Source organism: Mesoplodon densirostris, chromosome 1 (assembly GCF_025265405.1).
Source record: "Mesoplodon densirostris isolate mMesDen1 chromosome 1, mMesDen1 primary haplotype, whole genome shotgun sequence".
NCBI classification, from domain to species: Eukaryota; Metazoa; Chordata; class Mammalia; order Artiodactyla; family Ziphiidae; genus Mesoplodon; species Mesoplodon densirostris.
This window is the reverse complement of record NC_082661.1, coordinates 143,194,782-143,213,849: the sequence shown is the minus strand read 5'-3', so window position 1 is coordinate 143,213,849 and position 19,068 is coordinate 143,194,782. Positions and strand designations below refer to the sequence as shown.

The window sequence follows — 19,068 nt, the reverse complement described above, 5'->3', positions numbered from 1 at the left end:
TTTTGTTAGATTGTAAACTATACTAAAGGGTCCAGTTTAACAAAATAACAAAAAAAAAAGAACCATCCATATACTTCTCAAGCAGTGTAAGCAACATTACACCACCTTTGCAAAGCCCCGTGGGTACCTAATTTGTTACATATTAGATCATTGGGAGCGACTAGGCTATTTTGTTTAGTTGCGCTTTACCCGGTATTACCAGTATCTGTGATCCTGGCAGACTAATCTCCAGAGAAATTTTTTAAAGCGAAATGTAACAAATTTAAAATAAGGGAACCATTCACATTCCTGTTTTTCCTTAAGCATCCTGGATAGCGTCTCTAGACGCTGCTGGTGGACTTAAAACAGGACGGAGGGCGGAGGGGAAGGCGGGGCATCCTCTGGTGCGCCTCAAGCGTCGGAGATAGGAGGGTTGGGCAGGCTCGGGGAGGAGGCGGGAGAGGTGAGAGGCTAAGATCTGGGCATCTCGAAAGGCCTTTCTGAGACACCCTGCCCAGCCCGAGGGGATCTCGCCGTAGCGCGCGCTCCCAAGGAAGTGGCACCTGGGGACGCTTTTCCTGCTTGACCGGTCTTTCCGAACTCCCTCTCCTGGGCTCGACCTTTCCTCTAGCTACCCGCGCCTTAACCTCTCCAATTCGCCTACCGCCCCAGGGTTCGGCGAGTCTGCTGCGCGCAGCCACCGGCGAGCGAGCGCGAGATGCCGGACTGCAGCCGTCGCCCCTCGGGGCGGGGGTTTTGGCGGCCGCGCGGACCTGCGTCTCCTCCCTGCGCCGCTCTGCAGGGGCCACTCCTGCGGGGACCCCCGCACCGCAGCTCCAGCGCGCGGGCGCGTGGGAGGAGGGACGGAAACACGGGTGGTGGGGATGGAGAGAGGGGGAAAGTGAAGAGAGAGAAGGGAAAGGAGCCGGAGAAAGAGAAAATTCGGGGAAACGGAAAGGAGGAGAAAGATAAAAAGGAGATGAAGGAGAAAATTAAGGAAAAAGTAAAGGGGGGAGGGAAGAGAAAAGTAAGAGTAAAGAGGAAAAGAGGAAAGGGCGGGAGACGGAGAAGGGGAAGGAGCAATTTACGGAAAAAGAAGAGAAAGAGAAGGACAACAGCACGTTGGCAAAGCCCCCGCTGGAGCTGCTGGTAAGAGACGGGTGCCTCAGACCCTCACCCAAGGCCGTTGTCGGCGTTCTGGCCGGAGCGCCGGCTCTCGTGTCGGAGGGAATCCGGTCTCGTGTGCGGGCGTTGTACCCACGGATGGAACGGGTGTGCCAAGCTGCGAACACCATCTCCCCAGCCCCTTGCCCGCTTTCACCCCTAACCCCGGCCCTGCGTCCAAGGTCTAGGTCTAGTGTTGATGAAGGTCAGGTCTCGTCAGGTCTAGTGTTGAAGAGGAGGCCTTAGTCGGGTTCACGGGAGCGCGGGGAACAGCCCTCTTTCCAGCCCCATCTCTGTCCGACGCCCAACGCTAGCTCCCAGTCCGCCCAGGACACTGAAACCAGCCCCAAACACTCACCACACATGCGCTCTCTCTCCCAGTCTTTTCTGTTACGTAAGTTCCATGTGGGAAGGTGCAGGGTTCCCGAATTTGTGCAGGATGTGTTTTGGGTCCCTCTGGACATTTTCTGTGGGCGCTGAGGTTACTACTTTCATTGTTTTCAGACCACCAGCGCCCAGAAGGGACGGACACAAAGGTTTAACTGAGAGGCCTCAGAAACCAGGCACTGCAGTCACAAAAGGACAAATACCTATGATTCCACGTATATGATGTACCTAGAGTAGTCAGAATTATAGAGAATAGAATGGTGGGGCCTGGGGGGAGGGGGAGTGCGGAGTTCGAGTTTAATAAGTACAGTTTCAACCTTACAAGATGAACAGTTTTGGAGATGGATAGTGGTGATGGTTGCACAATATTATGAATGGATTTAATATCACCATATGTTTAAGAATGGTTATGATGGTAAATTTTATGTTGTGTATTTTACCACGATTTAAAAATTGAGGGGGAAGAAGGAAAAACAGGCATTATTTGGATCAGCTCAGTGGGCTCTGTGCTCCTGGAGTTCCTGAGCTCAGAGCTGCTTTCTGGTTCTAAACAATGTGAATTATTAATGGAGATTTGATCTCTGGTAAAACACAGACTACATAGGTTCACATATAGTTAAATGAATAACTTTTGCAAGGAACAGTGGTGTTGAGAATCACATTTCAGGTCTGAACTCCTGGTTTACAGTAACCCCAGCTTTTCTTAAGAGATTATAAACATGAGGAGGCTTGTATTGTAGACTAAAAAATAAGCAAAATGTAAAGCATCAGTGACTGCAGAATTTCTAGGGGTTTAGGAGCAGCGATATGGTTGGAAAGGGAGTAGGGAACTGTTTTTATTCACAAAATTTCATAGGATCTAAGGTGCCATTATTTTAGGTAACACAAACAAAGAAAAAAAATGCTGCCAACCAAAATGTGACATACCATAGATTGTAAAGTCCTCATTTCAGAGATGTTAAAATGTGAAGGAAAAAAAAAAAAAAACCCAAAAAACAAACAGCATCTTGGAACTGATGGAATATGTTGGGATAGCCTGAGTAGAGCCATTGGTGGAGATAATGAGGGGGGACACAATCCACATCTTGCAGCCAGTTCTTGGTGGCATCATTGCTTTAAAGCATCCCCTTCATGCATCAATCCCTCTTCCTTACCATCACTCTCTCAGAATGACACTATGACATTTAGGTGTGGGTAAGAGGGAACGGAGGAAGTGGGGATGGAGAGAGGAAACACCTATGGAAATACCTTTTGCTTTTAAGAGCCATCAAGAATTCACTTCAAAAACAAACATTCTGTTATTCACTAGACAGGTTTATTAAATGCTGCCCTGTACACAAGACCCTATTAGACCAGACCTTAAACCATCTTACTTTTACATAGATCTTATATATTTAAAAAAAAAAAAAAAAAAAAAAAAGAGGTGGGAGGTGGGATAGACATTTAGTGCTGTTTAGGATGACTTTTTTTTTTTTTAAACAGAAATCCAGTCTAAGTCTAATGTCTACATTTAGTGTTCAAGCAGAAATGTATAAGATTATTATTTTTAAACCAATGCCACTGAAGACATTTATTAGTGTTTTATATGCATGAGAAATCTCTTTAGTAGGCTGTTTGCGAAATAGAATAGAATTCCTGTGAGTAGTCTGGCTGGATTGTTGCTCATTTATTACTGTTTACATTAAAGTTTGTACCCTAAAAGTCACCTTTCTGAGCACTCTGAAATTTCTATTTCTGTCTTCATACCAGCCTGCCTTTCTTGCCCCTCAATCACTTGTCATAAAATTTTCTGAGGTTGGTATGTTGGTAGAATGCTTCTTCTTAAATTCTACATCTAGTTCATCAGGTTTTAGCCTCAGATTTTTAAATACTCAATTATGATTGGAACTGGTTTAACAGTTTCTATAATCTTTGCCTTTTCATTTATGAGGGTAACCTTGCCCTAAGAGCTTTTAATCTAGCGATTCAACTGGGAAGACAAGACAGATTAATAATATGAGACCTTAGCTGCTTACATACTGAGTGGCAAAGTCAATATATGGAACAAGTAGGCCCCAAGACCCCATACAACAAATTGAATTCTGTTGCAGTCTCCAGTAGACGTGAACTCAGGAAGCAAAGTGAAGTCTGAAAATTCACCCTGAAAATATGGCACCTCCCATAAATCCTGATATATATATATATATATATATATATATATATATATATATATATAAAGTATTTATTTGATAGATTGACCAGGAGTTGGGGGATGGAGAGGGGGTATGCAATTAATATCACATAACTGATGGCTGATTATATAAAATACAAACTGACTGGTACAGTTTGTTCTAGACCTATTAAATGTTTTGCAAAGTTTTGTTCTGGTTTACAATTCCACAATATTATTGGCAGGCACACTGCCAGGAGCCAGGAAAACCAGGCCCTGATAGCATAGCTTTATTGACTTATCTTTTGTTTCGCAGGAGAAAAATAAGCAGATCCTAGTGCTGGGCCTGGATGGAGCAGGAAAGACCAGTGTTCTCCACTTTCTAGCTTTAAACAGAGTCCAGCACAGCGTGGCACCAACCCAAGGTTTCAATGCAGTGTGCATCAGCACTGAAGACAGCCAGTTGGAGTTCCTGGAGAGTAAGCTGTCTTTCTCAGTAGTTCTGGGGATAACCGATAGCCTATAGCCACATTATCGTTATACCTTAAGCCAGATTTAATGTTATCAACATTGGGTCCTTGTGAAATGAAACACTGGGTCAGATTTTCCTAGACTTTCAGAATGCATATGTAGTTTAGTGCTTGGGTACAGTGTGGGAATCACTTTCTGTTCTTTTCATTTTCTTCTTTTTGCAGTGGTGGTGATAAAGGGGAGTTGAGGGGAAGGCTTTCACACCCTTCCTATAACAGCCTCCCTCCTCCCTTACTACCCCAAATATAAATGCAATCCAAGTAAATACAGTGTGTTTCCTTCTCTGCAAATGCCAATAGAGGTAAGCTCCAAACCTCTTGTAACCAGATGGCAACCCAGAAACCCCTCCTCTGGTAGTTCTGGAGTCACCACCTCTCAAAATATTGCTGTACCACAAAGTTGCATTAGATCCTCTTGTCTCCTCTTTACAGTCTCTCCTAGGATGATTTCACCTTTCCTCTTTTTTTTTTTTTTTTTTTTTTTCTTTTTGCGGTATGTGGGCCTCTCACTGTTGTGGCCTCTCCCGTTGCGGAGCACAGGCTCCGGATGCGCAGGCCCAGCGGCCATGGCTCACGGGCCCAGCCGCTCCGCGGCATATGGGATCCTCCCAGACCGGGGCACGAACCCATATCCCCTGCATCGGCAGGCGGACTCTTAACCACTGCGCCACCAGGGAGGCCCTCACCTTTCCTCTTGACATTAAATACTATCTATATGCTAATGACTCCCAAATTTATCTCTCCAGCCAAACATCTCTCCAGCCTGTCTCACTGGCCTCTCAAGCCTAATATCGCCAAGACAAAATGTTTGATATATCTCCGTATCTGTTCCTTTCCCTTGTAATCCAACTGGTCAGTAAATGTCTCCTCACCCATCAACATGCTCAAGCCAGAAAACTGGCAGTTTTCTGTACCCCCTTTTGTACCCCACCTCCAGCCTGCAAGTAAAATGCTATGAATTTTTGCTTTCATTCAGTTGCGAAGAGAAAATGGTGGGAAGAGAAATTGGTAAATCTGCAGGCAAATCTTTATGATAAAAGCATTGTTAAGAATAGAGTTCAATTTCCCCAGAAGCTATGGAAGAAATAATATTTTTAATGAAATGGATGGCTAACAAAAGTCTCAAAATATAAAGTGAAAAGAAAAAAGGGAAGGAAAGGAAAGGGAAGGAAAAAAGGAAAGGGAGATAGGAAGAAAAAAGAAAACTCCAATTAGGGGGAGAAATGGACAGATCTGCCGTTGGAGTGAGGGGTTTCAACATATCTTTGTCAATCATTAATAAGATCAAGGAGAAAAAAATCTGCAGAGATATATAAAATTTGAACACAGTCAACAAGTTCAATCTAGTGAATAATATAAAATTGTCCAATTAGACAATTTTAGCCACATACAAAAGTTAAAATTCACATTCTTCTCAAACACTCACAGAACAGTTACCAGCAATGACCGCTTACTGGGCCATACAGCAAGTCTTAACAAAGTTTTCAAAGAGGATGCATCATACAAACTGTGTTCTCAACTACATTGCTGTTAAGTTAGAAGTTAATACCTAAAAGATAGCAATCCCTATGTAGGTGAAATGTCATGGTGTTGCCAAAAACATGGGGAACGACATGTTCATTCATCTTCAAACTACATATGTTAAAACCATATGAATTACTTGGATTATACACATTCTTTAAAAAAATTAAAAACACAAAATACTTCAAAGAATGACTAGCCTGGCTCTCCATACAAAGGAAAACAAAGACAAATCAACACCCTTTCCTATTCGTTTTTTAAATGGTATTGTTAAGTCCCTACAACAGGAGTCTGCACACTTTTTCTGCAGAGGGCTCGAGAGTAGCTAATGTAGACTTTGTGGCCGCATGGACTCTGTGCAGCTACTCAACCCTGCAGTTGTACTGCAAAAGCAGCCGGAGACCATATGTGCACAAATCTACGTGCCTGTGTTCTCATACAACTTTATTTGTACTGAAATCCAAATGTGATATGATGTTCATGTGTTACAAAATGGTATTCTGTTTTTCCCCAAACATTTAAAAAGGTAGAATCCATTTTTTGTTCATGGGCTGTACAAAAATAGGCAATGAGCCAGATTTAGGCTGTGGGCTATTGTTTGTCATATTCTGTCCCAGGAGGAAAATAAAAACTGAATTCATTGTGTATGTATTATTATCATTCCAAAAAGTTTCTTCTGGGAAGAATCAGCAGAATGAAATAACCCAAAGGAATTTCTTCTGAAGCAAGTATTCCTGAATGCCCACAGGATCATATTAACTCTTAGTGCAAGATTAAGAGAGGAAATTAGTTCTGGGATTTTGACAAAGGAAAAAAGTTGTGCAAGTGAGGCTAGCCAATGACATTTAAATCAGTCCATTTAAAACTTATTTTAGAGAAATATGTGTTTTAACCCACCACCCTGAATTATTTTAGTATCCTACTCCCATTCGCTGAGTTATACCTGACAGACAGGCACTGGCCATCATGGCTGCTGTGTATAACAGATCAGGAGGCATCCACTGTAGTACAAATTTAAGATCTTTATGCTGGTCCTTTGTGTTCCAGAATGAGTGACCCGCTTGTGGAGGGTAAATATTCCCACCAATCATTTCCCCAGTAACATCGCTCAAGTTGTTCGAAGAATTGGGTAGAGTCTCACAGAGGTCTTTTATCAGAATACGTATCCAGTGTTCAGAAATTTTCAAAATGTGTCTTTCCTTCCCCCTTCAGTGGACTCTTCTGAGGTTTGTGTGTGTGTCTTCCTTCTCTACTGTTCTTTGTAGTTGGTGGCAGCGAACCTTTCCGTTCCTGTTGGGAAATGTACCTGTCCAAGGGATTGCTGCTAATCTTTGTGGTAGATTCAGCAGATCACAACAGATTACCTGAAGCCAAGAAGCACCTTCATCAACTAATTGGGACAAATCCAATCCTTCCTCTGGTTGTGTTTGCAAACAGGTAAAAATTTGTGCAAATATAAATTGTACTCAATAGTTTTATTATTAATACAAGAAGTAGAAATGTCTACTTTTAATAGCAAGATATTCAATAATATGTTCTATGTTCAGTTCAGTTTATACTATTAGATCTATTGGATTATACAGTCAGCCCTCCATATCCGTGGATTCAACCACCTGTGGATCAGGAAAAAAAAGATTCTGGAAAGCTCCAGAAAGTAAAACTTGTATTTGCCACACACAGGCAACTATTTACATAGCATTTACATTGTATTAGGGATTATAAGTAATCTAGAGATGATTTAAAGTATATGGGAGAATGTGCATAAGTTATTTGCAAATACTATGCCATTTTATGTAAGGGGCTTGAGCATCCTCAGATTTTGGTGTCTGCTGGGGTCTTGCAACCAATCCCCCTCAGATACCAAGGGACAGCAGTAAATTCCTTGAGAACAGAGACTATCATTCACCTTTGTGTCCCTTGTAAAACCTAGCATAATGCCTTGTACATAGTAGGAATTCAACAAATACCCGTTGAATTTATTTTTTTAATTTAATTTTATCTATTTATTTTTTACAGAGCAGGTTCTTATTAGTTATCTGTTTTATACATATTGGTGTATATATGTCAATCCCGATCTCCCAATTCATCCCACCCCCCACCCCGACACTTTCCCGACTTGGTGTCCACATATTTGTTCTCTACATCTGTGTCTCAGCTTCTGCCCTGCAAACCGGTTCATCTGTACCATTTTTCTAGGTTCCACATATATGCATTAATATATGATATTTGTTTTTCTCTTTCTGACTTAGTTCACTCTGTATGACAGTCTCTAGGTCCATCCACGTCTCTACAAATGACCCAATTTCATTCCTTTTTATAGCTGAGTAATATCCCATTGTATACATATACCTTATCTACTTTATCAATTCATCTGTCGATGACCATTTAGGTTGCTTCCATGACCTGGCTATCGTAAATAGTGCTGCAATGAACATTGGGGTGCATGTGTCTTTTTGAATTATGGATTTCTCTGGGTATATGCCCAGTAGTGGGATTGCTAGGTCATATGGTAATTCTATTTTTAGTTTAAGGAACCTCCATATTGTTCTCCATAGTGGCTGTATCAATTTACATTCCTATCAACAGTGCAAGAGGGTTCCCAATTCTCCACACCCTCTCCAGCATTTATTGTTTGTAGATTTTCTGATGATGCTCATTCTGACTGGTGTGGTGATACCTCATTGTAGTTTTGATTTGCATTTCTCTAATAATTAGTGATGTTGAGCAGCTTTTCATGTGCCTCTTGGCCATCTGTATGTCCTCTTAGGAGAGATGTCTATTTAGGTCTTCTGCCCATTTTTGCATTGGGTTGTTTGTTTTTTTAATATTGAGCTACATGAGCTGTTTATATATTTTGGAGACTAATCCTTTGTCCGTTGATTCGTTTGCAAATATTTTCTCCCATTCTGAGGGTTGTCTTTTCGTTTTGTTTATAGTCTCCTTTGCTGTGCAAAAGCTTTTAAGTTTCAGTAGGTCCCATTTGTTTATTTTTGTTTTTATTTCCATTACTCTAGGAGGTGGGTCAAAAAAGATCTTGCTGTGATTTATGTCAAAGAGTGTTCTTCCTATGTTTTCCTCTAATAGTTTTATAGTGTCCAGTCTTATATTTAGGTCTTTAATCCATTTTGAGTTTATTTTTCTGTATGGTGTTAGAGAGAGTTCTAATTTCATTCTTTTACATGTAGCTGTCCAGTATTCCTAGTACCACTTATTGAAGAGACTGTCTTTTCTCCATTGTATATCCTTGCCTCCTTTGTTATAGATTAGTTGACCATAGGTGCATGGGTTTATCTCTGGGCTTTCTATCCTGTTGCATTGATCTATATTTCTGTTTTTGTGCCAGTACCATATTATATGATTACTATACCTTTGTAGTATAGTCTGAAGTCAGGGAGTCTGATTCCTCCAGCTCTGTTTTTTTCCCTCACGACTGCTTTGGCTATTCGGGGTCTTTTGTGTCTCCATACAGATTTTAAGATTTTTTGTTATAGTTCTGTAAAAAAATGCCACTGGTAATTTGATAGGGATTGCATTGAATCCGTAGATTGCTTTGTGTACTATAGTCATTTTCACAATATTGGTTCTTCCAATCCAAGAACATGGTATATCTCTCCATCTGTTTGTGTCATCTTTGATTTCTTTCATCAGTCTCTTATAGTGTTCTGCATACAGGTCTTTTGTCTCCTTAGGTAGGTTTATTCCTAGGTGTTTTGTCTTTTTGTTGCAATGGTAAATGAGAGTGTTTCCTTAATTTCTCTTTCAGATTTTTCATCATTAGTGTATAGGAATGCAAGAGATTTCTGTGCATTAATTTTGTATCCTGCAACTTTACCAAATTCATTGATTAGCTCTAGTAGTTTTCTGGTGGCATCTTTAGGATTCTCAATGTATAGTGTCATGTCATCTGCAAACAGTGACAGTTTTACTTCTTCTTTTCCAATTTGTATTCCTTTTATTTCTTTTTCTTCTCTGATTGCTGTGGCTAGGACTTCCAAAACTATGCTGAATAATAATGGTGAGAGTGGACATCCTTGTCTTGTTCCTGATTTTAGAGGAAATGCTTTCAGTTTTTCACCATTCAGAATGATGTTTGCTGTGGGTTTGTCATATATGGCCTTTATTATGTTGAGGTAGGTTCCCTCTATGTCCATTTTCTGGAGAGTTTTTATCATAAATGGGTATTGAATTTTGTCAAAAGCTTTTTCTGCATCTATTGAGATGACCATATGGTTTTTCTCCTTCAGTTTGTTAATATGGTGTATCACATTGATTGATTTGCGTATATTGAAGAATCCTTGCATCCCTGCAATAAATCCCACTTGATCATGGTGTATGATCCTTTTAATGTGTTGTTGGATTCTGTTTGCTAGTATTTTGTTGAGGATTTTTGCATCCATATTCTGTTTTTTGCATCAGTGATATTGGTCTGTAATTTTCCTTTCTTGTAGTATCTCTGTCTGGTGTTGGTGTCAGGCTGATGGTGGCCTCGTAGAATGAGTTTGGGAGTGTTCCTTCCTCTGCAATTTTTGGAAGAGTTTGAGAAGGCTGGGTGTTAGCTCTTCTCTAAATGTTTGATAGAATTCACCTGTGAAGCCATCTGGTACAGGACTTTTGTTTGTTGGAAGATTTTTAATCACAGTTTCAATTTCATTACTTGTGATTGGTCTGTTCATATTTTCTATTTCTTCCTGGTTCAGTCTTGGAAGATTATACCTTTCTAAGAATTTGTCCATTTCTTCCAGGTTATCCATTTTATTGGCATAGAGTTGCTTTTAGTAGTTTCTTATGATGCTTTGTATTTCTGCAGTGTCCATTGTAACTTCTTTTTCATTTCTAATTTTATTGATTTGAGTCCTCTCCCTCTTTTTCTTGATGAGTCTAGCTAAAGGTTTATCAAATTTGTTTATCTTATCAAAGAACCAGCTTTTAGTTTTCTTTGTCTTTGCTCTTGTTTTCTTTGTTTCTATTTCATTTATTTCTGCTCTGATCTTTATGATTTCTTTCCTTCTGCTAACTCTGGGTTTTGTTTGTTCTTCTTTCTCTATTTCCTTTAGGTGTAAGGTTAGATTGTTTATCTGAGATTTTTCTTGTTTCTTGAGGTAGGATTGTATCTCTATAAACTTCCCTCTTAGCACTGCTTGTGCTGCATTCCATAGTTTTTGGATCGTCGTGTTTTCATTGTCATTTGTCTCTAGGTTTTTTTTATATTTCCTCCTTGCTTTCTTCAGTGATCTCTTGGTTATTTAGTAATGTATTGTTTGCCTCCATGTGTTTGTGTTTTTTAGGTTTTTTTTTTTCCCTGTAATTCATTTCTAATCTCTTACCTTTGTGGTCAGAAAAGATGCTTGATATGATTTCAGTTTTCTTAAATTTACCGAGGTTTGATTTGTGACCCAAGATGTGATCTATCCTGGAGAATGTTCCGTGGGCCCTTGAGAAGAAAATGTAATCTGCTGTTTTTGGATGGAATGTCCTATAAATATCAATTAAATCTATCTGGACTATTGTGTCATATAAAGCTTCTGTTTCCTTATTAATTTTCTGTCTGGATGATCTGTCCATTGGTGTAAGTGAGGTGTTAATGTCTGCCACTATTATTGTGTTACTGTCGATTTCTTCTTTTATGGCTGTTAGCAGTTGCCTTATGTATTGAGGTGCTCCTATGTTGGGTGCATATATATTTATAATTGTTATATATTCTTCTTGGATTGATCCCTTGATCATTATGTAGTGTCCTTCCTTGTCTCTTGTAACAGTCTTTATTTTAAAGTCTATTTTATCTTATATGAGTATTGCTACTTCAGGTTTCTTTTGATTTCCATTCGCATGGAAAATCTTTTTCCATCCCCTCACTCTCTGTCTGTATGTGTCCCTAGGTCTGAAGTTTGTCTCTTGTAGACAGCATATATATGGGTCTTGTTTTTGTATCCATTCAGCGAACCTGTGTCTTTTGGTTGGAGCATTTAATCCATTCACATTTAAGGTAATTATCGATATGTATGTTCCTATTACCATTTTCTTTATTGTTATGGGTTTGTTATTGTAGGTCCTTTTCTCCTCTTTTGTTTCCTGCCTAGAGAAGTTCCTTTAGCATTTGTTGTAGAGCTGGTTTGGTGGTGCTGAATTCTCTTAGCTTTTGCTTCTCTGTAAAGCTTTTGATTTCTCCCTCGAATCTGAATGAGATCCTTGCTGGGTAGAGTAATCTTGGTTGTAGGTTCTTCCCTTTCATCACTTTAAATATGTCATGTGACTCCCTTCTGGCTTGTAAAGTTTCTTCTGAGAAATCAGCTGTTAACCTTATGGGAGTTCCCTTGTATGTTATTTGTTGTTTTTTCCTTGTTGCTTTCAATAATTTTTCTTTGTCTTTAATTTTTGCCAATTTGATTACTATGTGTCTCAATGTGTTTTTCCTTGGGTTTTTCCTGCATGGGACTCTCTTCACTTTCTGGACTTGGGTGTCTATTTCCTTTCCCATGTTAGGGAAGTTTTTGTCTATAATCTCTTCAAATATTTTCTAAGGCCCTTTCTCTCTTTCTTCTCCTTCTGGGACCCCTATAATGAGAATGTTGTTGCATTTAATGTTGTCCCAGAGGTCTCTTAGGCTGTCTTCATTTCTTTTCATTCTTTTTTCTTTGTCTGTTCCATGGCAGTGAATTCCACCATTCTGTCTTCCAGGTCACTTATCCATTCTTCTGCTTTAGTTATGCTGCTATTGATTCCTTCTAGTGTATTTTTCATTTCAGTTATTGTATTGTCATCTCTGTTTGTTTGTTCTTTAATTCTTCTAGGTCTTTGTTAAACATTTCTTGCATCTTCTCAATCCTTGCCTCCATTGTTTTTCCGAGGTCCTGGATCATCTTCACTATCATTACTCTCAATTCTTCTTCTGGAAGGTTGCCTATCCCCACTTCCTTTAGTTGTTTTACTGGGGTTTTATCTTGTTCCTTCATCTGGGACATAGTCCTCTGCCTTTTCATTTTGTCTATCTTTCTGTGAATGTGGTTTCATTCCACAGGCTGCAGAATTGTAGTTACTCTTGCTTCTGCTGTCTGTCCTCTGATGGATGAGGCTATCTAAGAGGTTTGTGCAAGCTTCCTGATGGGAGGGACTGGTGGTGGGTAGGGTTGGGTCTTGCTGTGGTGGGCAGAGCTCAGTAAAACTTTAATCAGCTTGTCTGCTGATGGGTGGGGTTGGGTTCCCTCCCTGTTGGTTCTTTGGCCTGAGGCAACCCAGCACTGGAGCCTACCAGCTCTTTGGTGGGGCTAATGGTAGACTCTGGGAGGGCTCACGCCAAGTAGTACTTCCCAGAACTTCTGCTGCCAGTGTCCTTGTCCCTTGGTGAGCCACAGCCACCCCCCGCTTCTGCCACAGACCCTCCAACACTAGCAGGTAAGTCTGGTTCAGTCTCCTATGGGGCCACTGCTTCTTCCCGTGGGTCCTGATGCGCACACTACTTTGAGTGTGCCCTCCAAGAGTGGAGTCTCTGTTTCCCCCCTGTCCTGTCAAAGTCCTGCAATCAAATCCCGCTAGCCTTCAAATTCTGATTCTCTAGGAATTCCTCCTGCTGTTGCTAGACCCCCAGGTTGGGAAGCCTGATGTGGGGCTCAGAACCTTCACTCCAGTGGGTGGACTTCTGTGGTATAAGTGTTCTCTAGTTTGTGAGTCACCCACCCAGCAGTTATGGGATTTGATTTTATTGTGATTACGCCCTCCTACCATCTCATTGTGGCTTCTCCTTTGTCTTTAGACTTGGGGTATCTTTTTTGGTGAGTTCCAGTGTCTTCCTGTCGATGACTGTTCAGCAGTTAGTTGTGATTCCAGTCCTCTTGCAAGGAGTGAGCACACGTCCTTCTACTCCACCATCTTGAACCAATCTATCTGTTGAATTTAATTCAGTAAACATTTATTGACTTTTGAATTGATTTCTACAAAATATTTGCATGTTTAATATGTATAAAGAAGTGGTTTTAGATCAATTAGCCTGACCTGAATTTATTTCACACACATGCATTAAAATATTAAATGTTCATGAAGAAATTGGAACCCTTGTGCAGTGTTGGTGGGGATGTCAAATGGTAGAGCCACTGTGAAAAACAGTATGGCAGTTCCTTAAAAAATTAAAAATAGAGTTTTCATATAGTCCAGCAATACACTTCTGGGTATATAACCAATAGAATTGAAAGCAGGAACTGAAACAGATATTTGAACAGCCATATTCATAGCAGAATTATTCACAGTAGCCAAAAGGTAGAAGCAACCCAAATGTCCATCCACAGATGAATGGATAAACAAAATGTGATATATACATACAATGGATATTATTCAGCCTTAAAAAAGGAAATTCTGACACATGCTACAAAATAGATGAACTTTGAAGACATTATGCTAAGTGAAATAAGCCAGTCACAAAAGGCCAAATACTGTATGATTACACTGTTTTTAAAAAAAATATTTATTTATTTATTTATTTTTGGCTGCATTGGGTCTTTGTTGCTCCATGCAGGCTTTCTCTAGTTGCGGCGAGTGGGGGCTACTCTTTGTTGCAGTGTGTGGGCTTCTCATTGCGGTGGCTTCTCTTGTTGCGGACCACAGGCTCTAGGCATGTGGGATTCAGTAGTTGTGGCACACGGGCTCAGTAGTTGTGGCCCGCGGGTTCTAGAGCACAGGCTTAGTAGTTGTGGCACATGGGCTTAGTTGCTCCATGGCATGTGGGATCTTCCCGGGCCAGGGCTCGAACCCATGTCCCCTGCATTGGCAGGCGGATTCTTAACCACTGTGCCACCAGTGAAATCCCTGAATACACTTTTATGAGGTCCCTAGAGTAGTCAAATTCATAGAAACCAAAAGTAGAATAGTGGTTGCCAGGGCCTGGGGGAGGGAGAAACGGGAAGTTATTGTTTAATGGGTACAGAGTATCAGTTTTACAAGTTGAAAAGTGTTCTGGAGATGGATGGTGTACAACAATGTGAATGTACTTACCTGTACACTTAAAATTGGTTAATATGGCAAATTTCTTTATGTGTATTTTACTACAATAAAGAAAGTTTAAAAAAGGTATTAGACATCTATAGCATTGTACAGGCATACCTCATTTTATTGCACTTTGCAGATATTGTGTTTTTTACAAATCAAAGGTTTGTGGCAACCCTGCATCGAGCAAGTCTATAGGTACCATTTTCCCAAAAGCATTTCTCACTTCATGTCTCTGTGTAGCATTTTGGTAATTCTTGCAATATTTCAAACTTTTAAGATTATTATTATATTTGTTATGATAATCTGTGATCAGTGATCTTTGATGTTACTATTGCAAAAAGATTACAACTTGCTGCAGGCTCCGATGATGGCTAGCATTTTTTAGCAGTAAGGTATTTTTTAATTAAGGTATGTACTTTTTTTAGACAATGCTATTGCACACTTAATAGACTACAGTAGTGTAAACATAACTTTTATATGCACTGAGAGACAAAAAAATTCATGTGACTAGCTTTATTGCAGTATTCTTTTTTTTTTTTTTTTTTTTTTTTGCGGTATGCGGGCCTCTCACTGTTGTGGCCTCTCCCATTGCGGAGCACAGGCTCCGGACACACAGGCTCAGCGGCCATGGCTCACAGGCCCAGCCACTCTGCGGCATGTGGGATCTTCCCGGACCGGGGCACGAACCCGTGTCCCCTGCATCGGCAGGCGGACTCTCAACCACTGCGCCACCAGGGAAGCCCTGCAGTATTCATTTTATTGCAGTAGTCTGGAACCAAATTTGAAATATCTCTGAGGTATGCCTGTAATGCTAAAACCCCTCTCTTAATTGCTAGGTTTGCCAGTCATAAGAGAGCTCAGTTCCTGCCATTTCTTCCACTACTTCTATGGGTGAATATTTATGGAAGTAAACTAAATAATTACAAATGACCATCTAAAAGTAGGAGCCTATATTAAAGTCCAGCATAGATGCTAGTCCAGCAGATTATTTCTAAAAGAAAAGCTGGAGATTTTTTTTTTAATGAGCATCTTAAGTACCACAAACTGTAAAGATTTAGAGGATCCTGGTACATTTAAGTAAGCTGTATAGTATTCCATTGCATGAATATACCACAGCTTTACCATTTTCTTGTTGGATATTTGGTTTATTTCCAATGTTTTATTGCTAAAATCAGTTCTACAGTGAATCTTCATGTATGTGTCTCCTCGTTGATGTATACCAATATTTCTCTAGTGCATGAGGAATTGCTGGGTTTTGGATTTGTCCATATTCAATTTTGCTAGATATTACCAAGTTGCTTTCCAAAGGTATTGAACCAGTTTATTTTTCCTACCAGCAGTATATGACAGTTGTTTTTTGTTTTTTTTTCGTGTGTGTGTGGTATGCAGGCCTCTCACTGTTGTGGCCTCTCTCGTCGCGGAGCACAGGCTCCAGACGCGCAGGCTCAGCGGCCATGGCTCACGGGCCCAGCCGCTCCGCGGCATGTGGGATCTTCCCGGACCAGGGCACGAGCCCGCGTCCCCTGCATCGGCAGGCGGACTCCCAATCACTGCGCCACCAGGGAAGCGCTATATGACAGTTTTTATAGATCCACATCCTTGTCAATACTTGGTTTGTCAAACTTTCATTTTTGCCAGTCTCATGGGGATGAAATTTTATCTTATTATTCTAATTTGCATTTCCTTAATTACTAGTGAGCTTGAACAGTTTTTCAGATGTTCACTGGTTATCAGTTTCAAATTAGTTTCATTCTTTGAAATGAATTTTCACATTTGTAAATTATCTTGTAATATCTTTCCCCAAATTCCTGTTACGGTGTTTATCTTCTCTCCTCTGAGTTGTAGGAGTCTTTCATGTCCTTTGGAAAAACTTTTGTCTGTTACATGCATTACACATATCTTCTCCAGCAATCTATTAGCTTATCATTTTACTTTGTTTATGGTTCTCTTTTTAATACATAGGTTTTCATTTTTTAAATAAATTTACTTATTTTTATTTTTGTCTGTGTTGGGTCTTTGTTGCTGTGCGCAGGCTTTCTCTAGTTGTGGTGAGTGGGGGCTACTCTTTGTTGCGGTGCTCGGACTTCTCATTGTGGTGGCTTCTCTTGTTGTGAAGCACGGGCCCTAGGCATGCAGGTTTCAGTAGCTGTGGCACGCAGGCCCAGTAGTTGTGACTCATGGGCTCTAGAGTGCAGGCTCAGTAGTTGTGGCACATGGGCTTAGTTGTTCCATGGCATGTGGGATCTTCCTGGACCAGGGCTCGAACCTGTGTCCCCTGCATTGGCAGGCGGATTCTTAACCACTGTGCCACCAGGGAAGTCCCAGGTTTTCATTTTTAATAGTCAAATTTAGCAATACTCTCCTTTGTGGTTTATATCTCTTCATCAAATTGAATAAACAGAGCCATTTGGTGTCAAATTTATAACTTTTACTGAATTTAATAATAAAAGGTTTGGATATTCTAGTTTAAGTTTAATGCATCTTGGTTGATACTCCTTGGCCAAAGTAATTTATTCTTTTGTATGACTCATTGGTTCAAGTTATTACATAAGTATTTTTAAAACGTCAACTTACTATCTTTACTCTTTGAGTGATGATCTCTATTAAGGCACAGTTATGTAAGTGTTGAATGCACCTGATATTTATCCCTGATGTGCTTTTATCATTACAAGGAGCCTCTCCTCCCACGCAACACCCTCCTTCTCCTATTTTCTTCCTCTCCAATTCCATCAGTGACTTTTTTTTTTTAACTTGAGACATTGTCCACATGTTACTAGATTCATTAACACAATTGCAAAATTCACTGCGGGCTCTAGGAATAAGTGAATTCAGGTTTCAGACAGGTAATATATTGGGAGGACCAGAAAGGTAATCGTACCACATCAGGAAAAGTCTCACAGACTCCCAGTTATGGAATTTGATAGGTTTACATTGGTACAAGAAAAAAAATGACACAATATTGGACTATTTCCAGATGATGCCCTAAAGCTATGGGAAAACACTGTGAAACAACAAAAAGCCAAATACAAATGCAATTTTAGGAGTGAAAATACTTAAACTTTTGCAAAGGACTTAAAAACTATAACTGAATCTGTGTATGTATTTAGGGGAGGAAATGTCAGAGGTCATTTGCATAAATAATTCTTGATGTGTGAGAGGCAAAGAAATATGTTTTGACCTTGGCATTTTGACCTCAAGGAGATTTTGACCTTGGCATGCAGCATAAACACATGCTTTCTGTCTCCTCGTTTTAATCTCTCCTCTCTCTGCCTCTCCCAGTGGGTTTCCGTCCTTTAAGCCTTCCCCACTTCTCCATCTTGTCCTCTTTCCCTCCATCTGTCCCTCACCTCTCAGCCTCCTTTACCCACCACGCCATTTTCTAAATTCACTTCCTCCCTTATCCCTTCTCTGTCTCCCTCCATCCCCCAAATTTGATCCCCAATTTTTTGTTCAGTAGAAATAATGGTTGCAAAAGAAAACTCACATTTGGCAAATGCTTAATCAATAAAATATGATATGGACAAAAACCAATTAATGAATCAAGTTTCTATTGTTAAAGACAAATTTAAAATAATCTTAGGGCTTCCCTGGTAGCGCAGTGGTTGAGAGTCCGCCTGCCGATGCAGGGGACACGGGTTCGTGCCCCGGTCTGGGAGGATCCTGCGTGCTGCGGAGCGGCTGGGCCCGTGAGCCATGGCCGCTGGGCCTGCGCGTCCGGAGCCTGTGCTCCGCAATGGGAGAGGCCGCAGCGGTGAGAGGCCCGCGTACCACAAAAAAAATAAAATTAAAATAAAAATAAATAATAATAATCTTAGGAAAATAAAGATAAAAATGGAAAAACAAAATTAGAAGCAGATTGACTGCACTGTTTAGGAAATTGATTAAGGTATTATATTGACTTAACTTCACTCCAGAACATACTTTTTTGATGATAACTCATAAATGCTGATATAATTCCAATGAAAATCATTATATTCAAACAATCATTAAGATCATAGTAATGGGATTACAGTATCCTCCATATTAGAATGGAGGTGTGGTCATTGAGAGCAATAAATGAGAGTAATAAATGTATCTGTCCAAAAAGATTGCAAAATAACCAACTTTTTCTCAATTCTTTTTTCATTCTTGGTGAAGGATCTTGAAGCAGCCTATCACATTACAGATATCCATGAAGCTTTGGCATTATCTGAGGTGGGAAATGACAGGAAGATGTTCTTGTTCGGAACCCAGGTGACTGAGAATGGCTCAGAGATACCCTCCATCATGCAAGATGCCAGAGACCTGATTGCACAGCTGGCTGCAGATGTGCAGTGATCAGGCCTAGGCCCACTGTGAGGCTCATGATTTGAATGTCACCAGGGA

At 40.4% G+C, this 19,068-nt stretch overlaps 1 protein-coding gene across 1 annotated transcript; it reads left to right on the top strand.

The window, feature by feature from the left end:
* Positions 1-697: 697 nt before the first annotated feature.
* Positions 698-19,020, top strand: ARL9 (ADP ribosylation factor like GTPase 9). The gene is given in 6 exon segments (XM_060097065.1): positions 698-1,004; positions 1,007-1,128; positions 3,996-4,158; positions 6,996-7,167; positions 17,543-17,546; positions 18,841-19,020. Coding segments are annotated over 6 exon segments (948 nt in total).
* Positions 19,021-19,068: the final 48 nt, after the last annotated feature.